Source organism: Petaurus breviceps, unplaced genomic scaffold, assembly GCF_028583685.1.
Source record: "Petaurus breviceps papuanus isolate PSGF00001 unplaced genomic scaffold, PetGlider_PUasm1.0 685, whole genome shotgun sequence".
Taxonomy (NCBI): domain Eukaryota; kingdom Metazoa; phylum Chordata; class Mammalia; order Diprotodontia; family Petauridae; genus Petaurus; species Petaurus breviceps.
Genome location: NW_027186455.1, coordinates 6,578,932 through 6,594,370, shown reverse-complemented (window position 1 = coordinate 6,594,370; position 15,439 = coordinate 6,578,932). Strand labels below are relative to the sequence as shown.

At 39.3% G+C, this 15,439-nt stretch overlaps 1 protein-coding gene across 1 annotated transcript; it reads right to left on the bottom strand.

The window, feature by feature from the left end:
* Positions 1–2,864: 2,864 nt before the first annotated feature.
* Positions 2,865–13,376, bottom strand: LOC138174079 (protocadherin alpha-2-like). The gene is given in 5 exon segments (XM_069104225.1): positions 2,865–4,860; positions 4,862–5,192; positions 12,572–12,858; positions 12,948–13,179; positions 13,214–13,376. Coding segments are annotated over 5 exon segments (3,009 nt in total).
* Positions 13,377–15,439: the final 2,063 nt, after the last annotated feature.

The following is a 15,439-nucleotide window of genomic DNA, read 5'->3' as shown; positions in this document are numbered from 1 at the left end:
AATAACAGCTTATTTTCCATTGGAGGAAAAAGAAAAATATATGTAGTGAAGATCTACTATTCAGTTAAATTGCTGATCCTCCAAGGTCAACTGAAAGATCTTTAATCAAAAATTCTAACTTCTCCAAATTTGAATTCATTTCAAATCAGCCTGATTCCTACAACTACAATTATAATGAATCATTTTTTATAGTGTTTAATGCTATTCTGATCGTTTTATTTACTTCATGCATGAATACTACAAGACTGTAATTTCCTCCATCAGAGTATTCCCTTCATAATCAAAATTCCCTTCACAATCAGTAACTTCCAGCTTTTTCTGACACCAGTTAGGGTTTTCTTGGCAAAAATAGTGGAGTGGTTTGCCATTTCCTTTTCCAGCTCATTTTATAGATGAAGAACTGAAACAAACAGGATTAAGTCACACAGTGTCTGCCACTTAGCTGCCATAAAATCAAAATGACAGTCTCTCTAAGGTTCAACAAATAGTCTTCAAAAGTTGCAAGATCTAAAAAATTCATAACTCTGTGGCAAACCTGATGATAACTTCTCCAAATTTAGCTATGCTAATCTGAGAACAAGAGGCATAAAGTCTGTTACAAAACTCATACTCTGGGGAAAATACCATAAAATATACAACATAACTCTGAAAGGTCAATGAAAATTATCAATATAAGGGTTTTCATGCAATGATAAATTTAAAGGGTTAGAACACTTTGGCCTGATATTTTAAAAATTGTACTGGGATACAAAATTTTTTAGATCCAAAGTATGAAAGGTATAAATATAAAAATAATACTTGTTCACTAAAATTCCTGAATGCTGACCATTCCCTGAATATTATTATCATTTAAAACAAATAAAGTAAATTTTTATTTATACATCTCGGCAACATAAGGGCCTTGTTAAACTATGTAGCTGTAAAGATAAAACATAATATATTCAAGAAGAGCATTTAGAAATTCATGAATGGCACAAAAGTTTATAATAAAAGGATTTGGGGAATGAATTAGTAAACTTTGAAGATAATGGCCACGTTCTTCCTTCAATACATTGTTTGAGAACACAGACAGAGGTGGAACAATATCCTGAGTGTGTCACTGATCTAACCAAATAACTTACCTTAGTAACAAATACACACTCCAAGGAACAAAAACAAATCTAGTGATTGCTGCAGTAACTACCAGAAACAATCACAAACCTCTGTTAACAAATGCTTGAAAGATACCTGTGCTTTGAAGTCAAATTACCTTGATCTTAATCTCAACAGTTAAGAAAAATTTTATTCTCTTCTCTTTTAATGGGTTGGTCATTTATCTCAACGTCATTTGGAAATGATTTTTTAAAGATAAACTTATTATAATTATCTACAGTTGTTCTTTAGTTACTGTCACTCTATTCTAGATTAATGCTACATTTCAGTCCACCTATTCTACATTCTTCCTACAGAAACAGAGCAGGAATGAACTGTCTAAGGTTCTATGTACAAGAAGTTAAAGGCTGTCAATGATTCCAAACATCTGCATATTTAGAAATTAATGGTGAACTTGTGTTTTCATTTTCTTAATGTTTGTTATCCTACAGATAACATATATTTTTGCATATGCAGGAGCACTTTTAAAAGGTCAGCGAAATCACACTGAATAAGATTATGAGATATTTTCGTCCTATTACCTGAAGGTGCAATTTTTGTACATGAAAACTGTGTAAATGTAAGTAAGGAAAGTTTCAATAAAAGTAAATAAAATATTCTCCTGAATTTTCCTGTGAATATTCAAATATTTAGCATAAAAAAATTAAAAAAACTTTTCCTGCAGGTGCTTCTACAAGGAGGTGGTACTATAATGTCAGCTTTTGTTTATAGCAGGAACTTTTTATTGTCTACTGCTAGTTACCTATTGCTCTTGTTATATCTCTATTTTCCTCAAAAAAATTAAAGACCAGGGGCGGCTAGGTGGCACAGTGAATAGAGCACCGGCCCTGGAGTCAGGAGGACCCGAGTTCAAATCCGACCTCAGACACTTAACACACACACAAAAAAAAACTAGCCATGTGACCTTGGGCAAGTCGCTTAACCCCAATTGCCCTTCAAAAAGCAAAACAAAAACAAAATTTAAAGACCAAAGAAAAATTGGCAAATTGTCCTGAAGTGAAAGAAGAGGAGAAGGGGGAGAAAGGGGAGGAGGAGGAGGTGGAGGAGGAGGAGGAGGAGGAGGAAAGGAAAAGAATAAGAGTGAACGTGGGATTTTCTTATAAACCAACTATGGTCATATACCTTACCGAAGAATCAATTCCCTTCGAAGTTCTTTATTAATGAAAATATACACATAAGTTATAGAGTAAATTCACGGTTTTAAAAACTGCAATTTTTGAGGTAGATTTTTTTCTATTTGTCTAAATAAAATTATAGCAAGTCATTAAGCAAAAGAATTAGAAAAAGCAAAACCTTTCCAAAAAGACATCTAATTACATCTTATAGTATTAATTTTTAACCCTTCATATTTTTAAGTCCTACATATTTCAAAAAAAAATAGCCAGACATCAGTCTGCAAAATTAGTAAACATATATTGTAAATACAAATCCCAGCTCAAAAAATGTAATTTTTAAGGAAATTTGAGAGAAATGAAGAAAAATTTATTGTCTGGACAGATTCTTCTGAAAATAAATATGACCTTTAAATAAGCCGATTATATGCAATTCTCCAATGGCAGGAATATCGGAAAGTGGAGTCTGAAAATAGTTAACTCGTAGATTTGCTTTGCAAACACATGGAATAGGCACTGAATGGTCACCTGTATCTTTTAAACACCAAATATGAATAAAACAAGAATGGGGAAAATTTCAATTGACGACTAAACCCCAACTTATGAACTCGCCTTACAAGAAGGGCCAGAACCTGTTTCCAACCTGTCCTCAGATGAGGGACACGAAGGGAGGTTAGGACTGAATGCCATGAGGTCGTTCTTGACTACCCCATCTCCAGAGCAAACCCTCTGCCCCTGCTTGTGGGAATATGACCAGCTATTCATTCCACTGGAGCACACTAGAGTGAGCTTCTCAAGGCCGTAGACAGCCTGAGAGGGAGTGGAGAATCTTAGAGCCACATATAGCAGCAAGCTTAGCACCAAGAGGCTGGACACAGCGCAGATAGCGATGATCAGAAAGACGTTAACATCTCCCAAGACCTTCTCTTTCGACAAGCCCACCAACTCCGGCTCCCGGGCTATCCCAGAAGAGGCCTTCACTGAGAGTCCGCTCTCTACTAAAGACACAATCACTGTGGCTGTGGCAGACAGAACGGGCTCCCCATGGTCCTTCACTAACACTAACAGCGCCTGCCTCGGCCCATCCGACTCTTCCAGGGACCGTGTAGTGCTGATCTCTCCAGTGTACAGACCCACTCGGTAAGGACTGCGACCTAAGACCGCTTCTGGCTGCATTTCGTAAGACAGCCACGCGTTGTAGCCAGAATCTGCATCTACAGCCCGAATCTTCGCCACCACGTGACCTGCCGTTACAGACTGTGACACCCACTCGGTCACTGGACTAACACTAGCGTGAGGCGGCAGCACGACTGGGGCGTTGTCGTTCTGGTCCAGCACGAACACCTGCAGGCTCACTTTACAGCTCAAAGGAGGGAAGCCTGCATCCCCGGCTATTATAACCTGGAACTGCAGCAGCTCCAGCTCCTCGTGGTCCAGGGACTGCAAGGCGTACACTTTCCCGCTCTCCGAGTGCACGGACACGTAGCTCGACAGCGGACGTTCCCCCACTTGTCGTTCCACCAGAGAGTAAGACACCAGCGCGTTCTCCAGAGCATCCGGGTCCGACGCTAATACAGTGAAGATGTGACTACCCGGCGGGTTGTTCTCTTTCACAAACACAGTGTACTCGGGCTGCTGGAAGACTGGCGCATTGTCGTTCACGTCGCCGATGCCCACAGATACACCGGCCTCGGCCCAAAGGGCTGGCGTACCGCTATCCTTCGCAGTCACCACCAGCGCATAGGCAAGCACATTCTCGCGATCCAATGGTGAGTAGTAATTCCTGAAGGTGGACACCGGTGTGAAGGGTCCCTGGGGCGACAGTGAGCAAATCACCTGTCCATTGGCACCCGAGTCACGATCAGACACGCTGATGAGGGCAATAACTGTGCCTGGCGGGGCATCCTCTTGGACTGGCAGTGATAGTGAGGTCACGGCCACCTCAGGGGCGTTGTCATTAATGTCCAGAACTTTCAATGAGACTTTGCAGTGGCCAATCATTGATGGAGTTCCCTTATCGGAAGCAATTACCTGAATTTCATACGATTTGGCTTCTTCATAATCCAGTTGTCCCTGAATTCTAATCTCTCCGGTGCTAGGATCTATTTTGAACTTGTTCTGTACAGTCAAGGGGACGTCAGTACTGAATGAATAGAAGACCTCGCCATTTAATCCTTCATCTGCGTCAGAAGCGTTTAGTTTGATTACCAACGTTCCGTTGGCTGCATTTTCTACATTACAAAATCGGATTTTGTAAAGTGATTGGTCAAACTCCGGCTCATTATCATTCACATCCAGTACTTTAATGAGCAAATGAACAGTGCCAGTGAGTTCGGGTTTACCCTCATCTGTGGCAATCAATAATAAATTAATCTTCGACGTTTCCTCTCGGTCTAAAACTTTCCTGAGCACAAGGGACAGAGATTGACTCAGTCCTTCATTTGTCTGTACATCTAAAGAGAAATATTCACTCGGGCTAAGCCTATAGTTCAGCAGAGCATTAGACCCCGTGTCTGCGTCGGACGCGCCCTCTAGTGGAAAACGCGAGTCAAGCGGCCTGGATTCTGAAAAAAAAGAGATTTTTTGACTTCGCAGGGAACACAGGCGGATTGTCATTAATATCCTTGATCTCCACCTCCACAGGGAAAACCTGCAATGGCTTGTCCACGATTACCTCCAGGTGGATGCTACAAACAGGGTTTCGACCGCATAACTCCTCCCGGTCGATCCGAGAATTCACAAACAAAATGCCGTTCTGCACATTGACCTCCAGGTAGTCGCTGCGGCCCTTGGACACCACCCGGAACAGCCTCGACACCAGCTCACCGACCCCCAGACCCAGGTCCTGCGCTATTTGCCCCACGAACGTACCGTGTTTCGCTTCCTCCAGCACCGAGTAATGGACCTGGCTGCTCCCCACCTCCCAGGCTGTATGAAGCAGAAGAGAGAACAGCAGATACTGGGCCCTTAAGCTGTTTTGGCATGAAAATATCGTTGCAAACACTTGGTGAACTCTTCAAGTTAGCATTTCATATCTCAAATAAAGAAATTAAATAAATCTTTACCTCTAAAGGCTCTCATCCAGTACTGCTGTATTGTTTCCCTGGAGTGACCTAATTGAGCTTCTGGCTTCCCAATGATGGAAGATCTGTTTGTTGTTTTACCTTCCTAGAGAAGACTTCGCGGTGGACATCATGTGGCTAAATGTATAAGCTCTACCACTATGCCTTTATTTCACTTTTAAATTAGAATAGGAAGTAAACCACTAAGTCGTTCTCCCTAGTCATTCACACTCATGTTTCTAATATATCAGACCAAGATAACTTCCTTTTTAAAATTGATTCTGTTTCTTAAAGTGCATCAGGTCGATAAGACAGAAATAAATCACAGGAATATAATTTTAGGAGTATAACGATTTTTATTCAAGGGGAGTTACGGCAAAATAGGAATAATGGATTTGGGTTTTTTTTTTTCAAGTGCCACTAGAGAAGTTTTGTACATATATGATGCACCTTTATTCATATAAACAGACTTTTTTTGGGGAAGTAGTGATGGATGGGAGTCACAAAAATCCCAGAATCTCAGATATTGAAAGGAACTCTGGAAGCCATCCAACTCAACCTGTACCCAAACTATACCATCATGTTACAACAGAGCCTTTGCTTCAATTTCTCTGTGAGGGAGAGCCCACTATCTCCAACAGTAATCCCTTCCACTTTTGGATAGTTCTGAATGCTGGGAGGTTCTTCTTTACATCAAGCTTAAATCTGCTTTTCTGAAACTTACACCCATTCCTCCTAGTTCTTGTCCTGGAGACAAACAAAATAAGTCATCCCTTTTCTACATCATAGCTTTACAGTTATCTAAGAAAGCCACCAATCCCTCTTGAGCTTTTCCCAGGCTAAAGACTACCAATTCCCAACCCTTCAACTGTGCCAATAAAGCAGCATCTTTGGGCAATTCTACATCCTTATTGCCCTCTGAACAATTTCCTGCATAAATCTCTTGCTAAAGCATGGCCACCAGAAAAGAATATACCATTCCAGATTGTTGTATCACATTGTTGATTCGTATTGAGTATAATTGAATAGAAGATCCACTAAAACCTCCTGACATTTTGCAGAAAACTTCTTTCCATCCTTTTATTCAACATCTTGTACTTCAAAATTTTTATTTTTAACCCCAATATTAAACTTCACATTTATCTCCATTAAACTTTCTCTTATTAGGTACGACCCAGTATTGTAGCCTGTTGACATCATTTTGTATCCTTTATCTAGAATCAAATTGTTGACTATCCTTCCTAAATTGGGATCATTTGCAAGTTTGATAAGCATTCCAACCACTCACTTATTCAATCCAATGCCTAGTATAGTCCCTATCACACAAGTAGATAACAAACATAAGTTGAATTGAATTGAATTCATTAACATAAATTTTAAACTTCACAAAGCCAAGCACAGATCCCTGGACCCTCTACAAAGACTTTCTCCCAAGTAACTTTTCATCATGTCCACAAGGAAAACACAAACTTGTCCATTTTTTAAAAATGTTGGCAAACTATTTCTAAAGCAATAATCTAAGAGTCTAATAAATCTGTACACCCCTGTGATAGTAATGGCAATTAAAGATTCCCCTGTATTGGCTTGGTTTTCAAATTGATTGTATTAAAACCCAGAGCTTGTTAATCCCACCTGTGGGATGGACTTTTTGATGTGAAAAGAAAGTCCTGACTGGGAGGAGCTGGTGACGTAGATTTGGAGAGACAAGAGAGAGGCGGAAGTTCTTTTTGGAAGCAGCACCTCGTGGAGAGGAAGAGACTAAGAGATTGCTGGTGGCCGCTTTGAATTGCCCTGGACTTTTGAGACCTGCCCCCTGAGCTGCCAAGGACTGAGGAGACATGGCTGTCTTGCTGGTACTTTGTCTGTCTGTTTTGATGTTATTTTGCCAGATTTGTCCACTGGTGAAAGACTGTCCTGTTGAAGAAGTCCTGGAACCTGGCATTTGGTTAAGAAGGCCTGAGACTGTCCTGCAGACAGAGAGTGAATACTGTCCACTGGTGAGGGACAGTACTGAGAGTGAATACTGTCCACTGGTGAGGGACAGTACTGAGAGTGAATACTGTTCACTGATGAGGGACAGTACTGTTGTTGCAGGGGTCTGGAGACTGTCCGGCAGACAGAATGAATACTGTCCACTGGTGAAGGACAGTGCTGTTGTTGCAGGGGTCTGGGAGCCTTTCTGTTGGTTCAGAAGCCCTGAAGAAGGATTTTCTTGTTGTATGTTTACAGAAATCCTGGGAGAGGGCTTTGCTAATGTGTTCAGGGGTTCTAGGACTGTTCTACAGACAGAGGATAAATTCATGAAGGGACTGGCAATGTATCTTATGGCCTTGCTAAGCCTTGTCTCTCCAGGAACTAAGATTGCTGAGAACTTGCCTCGTGTCAAGATGAAGAAAAGACCTCCATTTGGGTATTAAGTGCTGTGTTTAAACTTGATGTAACTCTGGGGTAGATTCAATTGTGATCCAGGGGTGGGGAACTTTTGACCTTTTTGTGTTCTATGGTTGAGCAAATGAATGTATTTTACTTATGTTTGGAAACTAATCTCCATTTGAGAAGAGGGGCTTTGTGGTGGACTTAATTAAGGTATAGCCTAGGGGTGGAGAAGTATTTGGTACAGAGACTTTATAATTGATTGAATGATTGGAAAGTCCTGGGGTGGGGTAGGCCTTGGAGATGATTTAATCACACTTAGTAAATGCTGTATTTTGAATGATGTCATGTTTTGATCTTCTCTGTTCTGGGTTTGTTACTGAATAAAATAGAGAGCACCTATGCTGGTATTTTGAACCTGGGAAGTTGCCTTTCTTTTGGCATTACATTACAACCCCCCCCAAAAAAAAAGTTATTTTAGGTAGCTTGAGATGACCTGTTGTTTGTGCATCCATGGTTGGCCTTAGTGATTTTCACTTCCTTTTCCAAGTATTTACTAACCATTCCTTTGATTCTTGAATTTTGTCAAAAGGTAAAGTCAAGCTCAGTGGAATGTGATTTTAGACTCCATTTTTCTCTATTTTGAAAATTGTACAGATCCAGCCTCAGACACTTAACACACACAACACACACACAAACCTAGCCATGTGATCTTGGACAAGTTACTTAACCCCAATGCCCTCCAAAAAGCAAATAAATAAATAAAATTTAAAAATTTAAAAAAAGAAAATTGGAACAATGTCTGTCCTTTCTCACAATCTATGGCATCCCTACTGTTTCATAAGACCTTTCAAAGATGATGGCAATTGCATTTTCAATCCTTTTGGTACCCCAAGTTGTAGTTCTACTGGGTTCTAGTTGCTTCAATTCCATGATAGCTGGATTGTCTTTTACTATTTTTCTACTTGTTTGAGATTTCAAAACCATACTGGCCATTTTTGTTCCTTCCTTTTTAGAACATAAATAATTCTTATTGTCAGGGCAAACAATCAAAATCATACTTGATCAACTCTTCCTTCTCTCTACCATCAATTATCATCATCTATTCCCCATTCAGCAGTGATCTGATCTCTCCTTTGATCCTTCTTTCTCCAACAAAGCTTTAAAAAAAATTCCAATATGATTTTTATGGGACCTTACCACTTTGAATTGAATAAATGAATGAAAAAGCACAACTTGCTATGTGCAAACCTCTGCACTTAACTAGAGATAAGATTAGAAAAGCTAGATAGTCCCTGCTCTCCAGGAACTTGTAGACAGTAAAAATAAGAGGGATTACATATGGAAATGACCAGTGTTCCATTGTATATGTATCTTTTTTTTAATTTAAGTTCATAAATGGATTTCCAATACACCTACATTTGCCTTTGTAAATAGCACTGCCTTTTCTTCTTCATCAGAATTCCATTCTTGATGACTTCCTATCCTTCCTGGCCTGAATTCTCATATAGAATTTTATTCATTAAATGCCATCTATCCTTTTGCCCTTTGAAAATGACTCTCCAGGAGTACCTAGGTGGCTCAGTGAATAGAGTGCTGGCACTGGAGTCAGGAGGACCTGAGTTCAAATTTGGCCTCAGACACTTAACACAAAAACTAGCCTTGGGCAAGTCACTAAGCCCCAATTGCCCTACCTTCCCCCCTCCAAAAAAGCAAAAAACAAAGCAAAACAAAAAAAAGAAAAGAAAATGACTCTCCAAAAATCAGTGGTGCATATAAGGATTTCCTTCCTTCTCCGTGTTAATTTTTTTTTTAAGCAATTGGGATTAAGTAACTTGCTCAAGGTTACACAGCCAGTTATTTCTGGGTGTGGTGCTAAGTATCTGAGCCAGGATTCGATCCCAGGTCATCCCGACTCTGGGGCTGGTGCTCTTACTCACTGAGCCACCTGGCCACCCCCTCTGTGTTAATTTCTAAGGTGGAATGATTGTCAATATTTTCACCTCAGAAACTAGCTTCTGCATGTTGATGGGAATCAGATCTATAATTCTTATTATTAAGATTTGTTATTCATCTTATTAAGGATGAAATTCTCATTAAGGTAAGTCAATAGAAAGTTCTGGCATATCTGAAGACAACTGAAGTCTCCTTTCATTACAATATCATCTTTTTGTGTTAGGATGAGAATGTGTTTTTAATCCCTTCATCTATTTCTTGTGTCTATGCATGTGATCTGTAACATACTCCTCTACAAATATTTCTTTTTCCGCCTTTATTGTTCTTCACCCAAGGCATGTTAATATCCATGCTTCTTCCCCTACTCCCCCATTCCTGTATTTCCTCAGGTAAAGTATATCTTTTTCATATACAATGCTTCTCCACCCCCTCTTTTACTTCTTTTGAACAAGTTCTTACAAAGTAATTGATCCCATTTCACCAAGTGTCAGTGATTCCTATGAAGTCAAATTCACCTCTTTGCATTAGGATCTGTAGCTCAATGTGTTTATTACTTAGATTTTGTGTTTTTGCACATAGACATATATGCATGGAACCATAGGTTGTATTTCTGGCACATTTTCTTGGATTGTGTCCCCTGTGAATTTCTGAGTCTATTGAAACTTTTTCTTTCTATATTGTGGTTGCTCTCTATGGTGACTAGCATAGTGGCTATAAGAAGATCGTTTTTCCCCTCTACATTCCTTTTTAAATTTAGATTCCCTTTGACTAGATTTGCAGTACTTCACCAACTACATTTTTATCAGCTCTTCTTCGGTATACTCCATCCCTGACCAGGAGCCTATCATTTCTATACTTTAGACCATGGTTTAAAAATCCAAATTCCATTTTCAGACATCTTATTAAAAGAAGTTTCTTCTATGTCTATATCTCTTCTTTTTAAAATTATTTTTTAATTTAAAAGAGTATCTTGTTTCTGCGTCATATTTTTATGCCTAAGCCCCTTTCCTCCTCAATCCATCAAATTTCTTCCTTGTAACAAACATTTAAAAAGAAAGAGGAAAAAAAAAAGCAATTAGGCAATGTCAACCAACACACTGACTGCATTTAACAGTATATGCAATATTTCACACCTAGAGTTTTCCAATGAAGGGTGGGTGGTGCATTTCTTTCAATTTTTCCCTTGTACCAAGTGTGGCCATTATAAGTTTGAAGTCTTCAGTTTCATTTTATTGCTTTTTATTACAATCCACATTCTAATAATCCTGGTGCCTTTTGTTTTCTTGGTTCTACATACTCCATTACATCAGTTACTATGAATTTTCACGAGTTTCTTTGAATTCTTGATTTTTGGTATTTCTTTAAAATTCCTTCTTATTCTATACCTCTAACTCTCAATCACCAGCAGTGATTGGAGACTATGTGTATGCCTAAGAGTTTGTTTCTTATCCAAGACTTCTTTATCAATATTTTCGATCTTTATCCTTGCTTTTTGGATTGCTTCTGGAAATAACATTTGTGTCCTGATGAATCAGTAGTCATCATTGAGTAGTAGTCGTTAGGTTTACCAAGCAAATGTAGTTTACTTGTTTTAATACAATTATTTAAAAGAACAAAACAGAAACGAGAAAATAATCAAAGGCAATGCACAAAACTAGAAAGAAAATGATTGAAAGACCCCACAAAGTTGTGGAGTTGAGCAATTAAAGAAAGAAGAGTCGAAAGATATATCAACTATTAGTAATAGCTGAAGTGCAATAAAGGAATTGGGAAGAAGGCAACACTGGGTGGTGTTAACGATCATAAAATAAGTCAATGATATGAAAAATTAGATATTTCTATTAAGAAAAAAAAGGAAAAATCCCCTTGTGGAACTAACAAAAATATAGAAAATTTCAGGCTGCAGTTCACAAAGACCTGAATTCAAGTTCCATCTCTTTCAAGTGCAAGCTGTGTGACTAAGCAAATCATTTAACCACTCAGTGCCTCTCCCTAACAGCTTCCTCCTCAGCTCCCTCCTCCAGTTCCCTAAGATTATATTTTGCTTGGTTAGTGCTTATCTGCATTGATAGAAGGAGTTTCTTCACCGCTTTTTTAAACCAATGAAATTCCAGGTCTGGTCAAAACAATAACAATACCCACAAAGTATCAGGTGCAAAAAAACCAAGGTCAAGGCTCCATGGAATTATTTTTTCCAAATGGTAATGCTAAGTTTTAATCAGTTTTGTGGGTTTTTTAAAACAAATACTGCCCTTCCATAAACGTGAATTCTTTATGCTTTTGATTCCTAAACATATTCCTCTAAAAAGAAATTAAGTGATAACTCCAATTTTCATAAAAGTTGTCTTCAACATTATTCAGTAGGATTCTAACAGAAATCTCAATACAAGTCAACAAGTAAAAAACCATTTATTAAGCTTTTATGTGCCAGGCATTGTCCAGAAACATCAGGTAAATGAATTGTCTCCCCAAAAATGACATCTTTCAGATTTTCTCTAGAAGTCAACCAAAGAAAATGTGGAAAGGGAAAGAAATTAAACATTTTTGAAGTTACTAGAAAGAAAACCTAAAATTCACGGAAGCTAAAAATTCAGAATTTCCTAAACTTCAAAATCTGAACCTTCTTTCCAGACTGCTCTGATCTGGACCCCTGCTTTTGGTTTCTGTCCCACTTGGAAGGATATGGGGGACGATTGGGAATGAAAGTCATCGTTCTTATCTTCCCAGTCTCCAGAACACACCTTCTGTTGCTGGGAATACTACCTGATCCCAACTATACTGAAGCACAACAGCGTGGAGGAGCTTCTCCGAGCAGACGGCTATGATGAAATAAATAGAGGTTCACATCCTCCTTCCCCACAGCCGTCCCCACCCCGCCATTTCAAATGACCCTTTGAGCATCAGCCGGCTCTCTACGGTCCTGGTGGCAGTGGCAGTGGCTGAGAAAGCGGGGCTCCCTACGGTCCTTTACGAGCACTAGGAGCACTCGCCTCAGTCCGTCAGCCTCTTCCAAGGTCCTGGTTGCACTGGTCTTGGTGGAGTATAACCCCACGTGGAAATTGGCTACGTTGACCTCTGGTAGCTTTTCATAAGACAGTCTCGAATTGTAGCTGGAATCCAAAACCACCTCCCAGATCTTTGCAACCATGTGACCAGCAGCCACTGACCACTTATCAAGTTCCGTCACTGATCCGCTTCTTGACCTACGCCAATTTGAGGCAGCAACACTGAAAGTTGTTTTTCTCCTCCAACACAAATACCGGAAGGCTCTTGTTGTTGCCTAAGGGAGTACCTCTGGCGAAGCCAGAGACGTAGGCGCTTACCTGGAACTACAGCAACTTCAGCTCCTCTGGGCCTGGGACGGGCTGCAAGAAGCACTACTCCGCTGTCTGAGTGAATAGAGAAGTAGCCTCTACGCTTCCCCACTAGTAAGACGTAAGCTAGGTCTCCTGTGCATCCTGGTCCTATGGCGACACTACGAATACGTGACAGACGAGAGCTGTTCTTCATAAACACCAGATACACTGGTCAAAAGAAAATCAGCAGGTTGTAGTTCACCTCTTCCGAAGTCCACAAACATAGGTCCACTGTCCTTCAAGATCTCAGTCTGCGCGCTGTCAAGGTCCATGGGACTTTTCAGAAACTCGTAATTCCTCAAGGTGGGAACCCTAGCAAGGGGTCGGACATGCCGATGAGGGCAATGACTGCTCCTGACTGACATGCTCTAGGACTACAAAGATAACAATGTCAAACCTATTTTAGGGTCAATATTATTAATTTCTAACATTAAAGAAAATGTAGTGCGCTGACAATGCTAATTCCTCTCTCAGAGGAATTTCATATGCTTTGTAGTTTCACAATTTAAGACTTCAATAACTTTCATTTCTCCCTTTTTCAAGTCCAACGAGAAAATATCTTTTAGTTGGATTGATATTACATTGTCTAAATTATACATGAATTATTTTATTCCTTCCCTTAATTCTAAGGTGTTTAATTGAATTATTCAAGTTCCATGAGCTCTATTAACCATAAATTTACCTCATATTCCTGCTGCTTAAACTTGGAGGCATTGTCGTTAACCGTAAGAGAACTTCATTGTTCTCTTGAGATTGGGCTCAGTTTAAAAAAAAAAAAAAAAACCTCGAAGATTTCTTTAACAGAAAATCGACTAATTAATTTACTTCCACAGACGGGGAGAGAAAGACAGAGAGAGAGAGACAGACAGACAGAGAAACAGAGAGACAGAGACAGAGAGACAGAGACAGAGAGAGATAGAAACAGAAAGAGAACAGACAGCCAGACTTGAATCAAGAATTATGTGACTCCGAAAGCCATTTAACTTCTCTAAGACTATAAATTATATAGAAAGTGGAAAACTGCACAGGTAAAGGGAGTTTAATCACCCAGGAGTTCTTTTTAATAGTGAAATCACAGGTCCAGTTCCTTCTCTATTTTTGGTTTATACAACCAGAAAGAAAATTAGTCAATACTGAGAATGGAGGTCAAGATGAAATTTTTCCAGCACCGGCATTCAAATGGCCCTCTAACGGAAATCGAAAGCCTGACAGCTTGGAATCCACAATAAACAGCTTTGTTTCTGTTAGAGAGAATGCTACCAGTTGTCATTAGCTTCCTTAATTTCCACCTTTACATGGAATACCTATAGAATCTTGTCCAGGATCACCTCCAAGCAGATGCTAAAAATCCAGTCGTTCCTCTGGGTTGCATCTTCTAGTTCTTCCGGGCTGCGTCGGTATAGTTCTTCCACGTTGATCAGCGAATCAACAAACAAAGCAGCTTTCTGTGCATTTACCCGCAGGTCTCACTTGGACTTCACCTAGAACAGTCACCACACCAGATCCCCAACCTCCAGACTCAAGTTCTACCCTATGCTGCCCACAGTGTTTTGCTTTCTCTGGCACAGAACAATGGACCGGTCTGACCCCCATCTCCCAGGCTATGCATAGCAGAAGCCAAAGCAGTAACTGCCCAGCTCGGAAGCTAGCCCTCTGGAAGCCCCACCCCACAAACTGCGAGATCCAGAAATGTGAATCAATGGCTTTAGGCGGGGTCCTCTATCCCTTAAAGCAGAATTAGACATACCTTGTTAACTAGGGATCCATAACAGATTTGGAATCTATGCCTGGGCTGCTATTTCATCACAGAAGCTCAGCAGTCAAAACATGCAATATCTTCTAAGTCAACAGGGACCTCAAGTGGTTTAAAGTGTAAATTTTCATCTTACCTAAAAGCATTGTTTTCTTATGTCTTTAAATTTCTAAATTTGAACATTATTATGATGAATCAAAATCACCTCTACAAAACACTTTCTTCTTACCATTTTCAGTATTATCTTTTATTGCAACAATAATGTTTCAGGAATCAAATCAGAAAAAGAGGAAACTAAAAAGTTATCATGTGACCTACTCCTTTAAGAAAAATTAGGACAGAAATGTTGAGATTTTTCCACTTCATCTTTATGATCTAATGATTTAATTAATGATTAATTAATTAATTAATGATTTAATGATCAGATAGTTACTTTCAAACTTCTGATTTCTGCATCATCTCTTATTTGTCCTACTGGTCTGTATAATAATAACAATAACAATAATGATATATACATATGCCTTTAAATGCAAGTTAAATGTTGCTCACATTGCATAGCAAGAACTTTTTGGTCCCATGGTAATTTAGGGGATTTCACTATGACTAGGAAAAAAAACAGAAAAAATTTATGAATCTTTTTTTATAATTTTTATTTTTCAAGGAACAATTATTTTT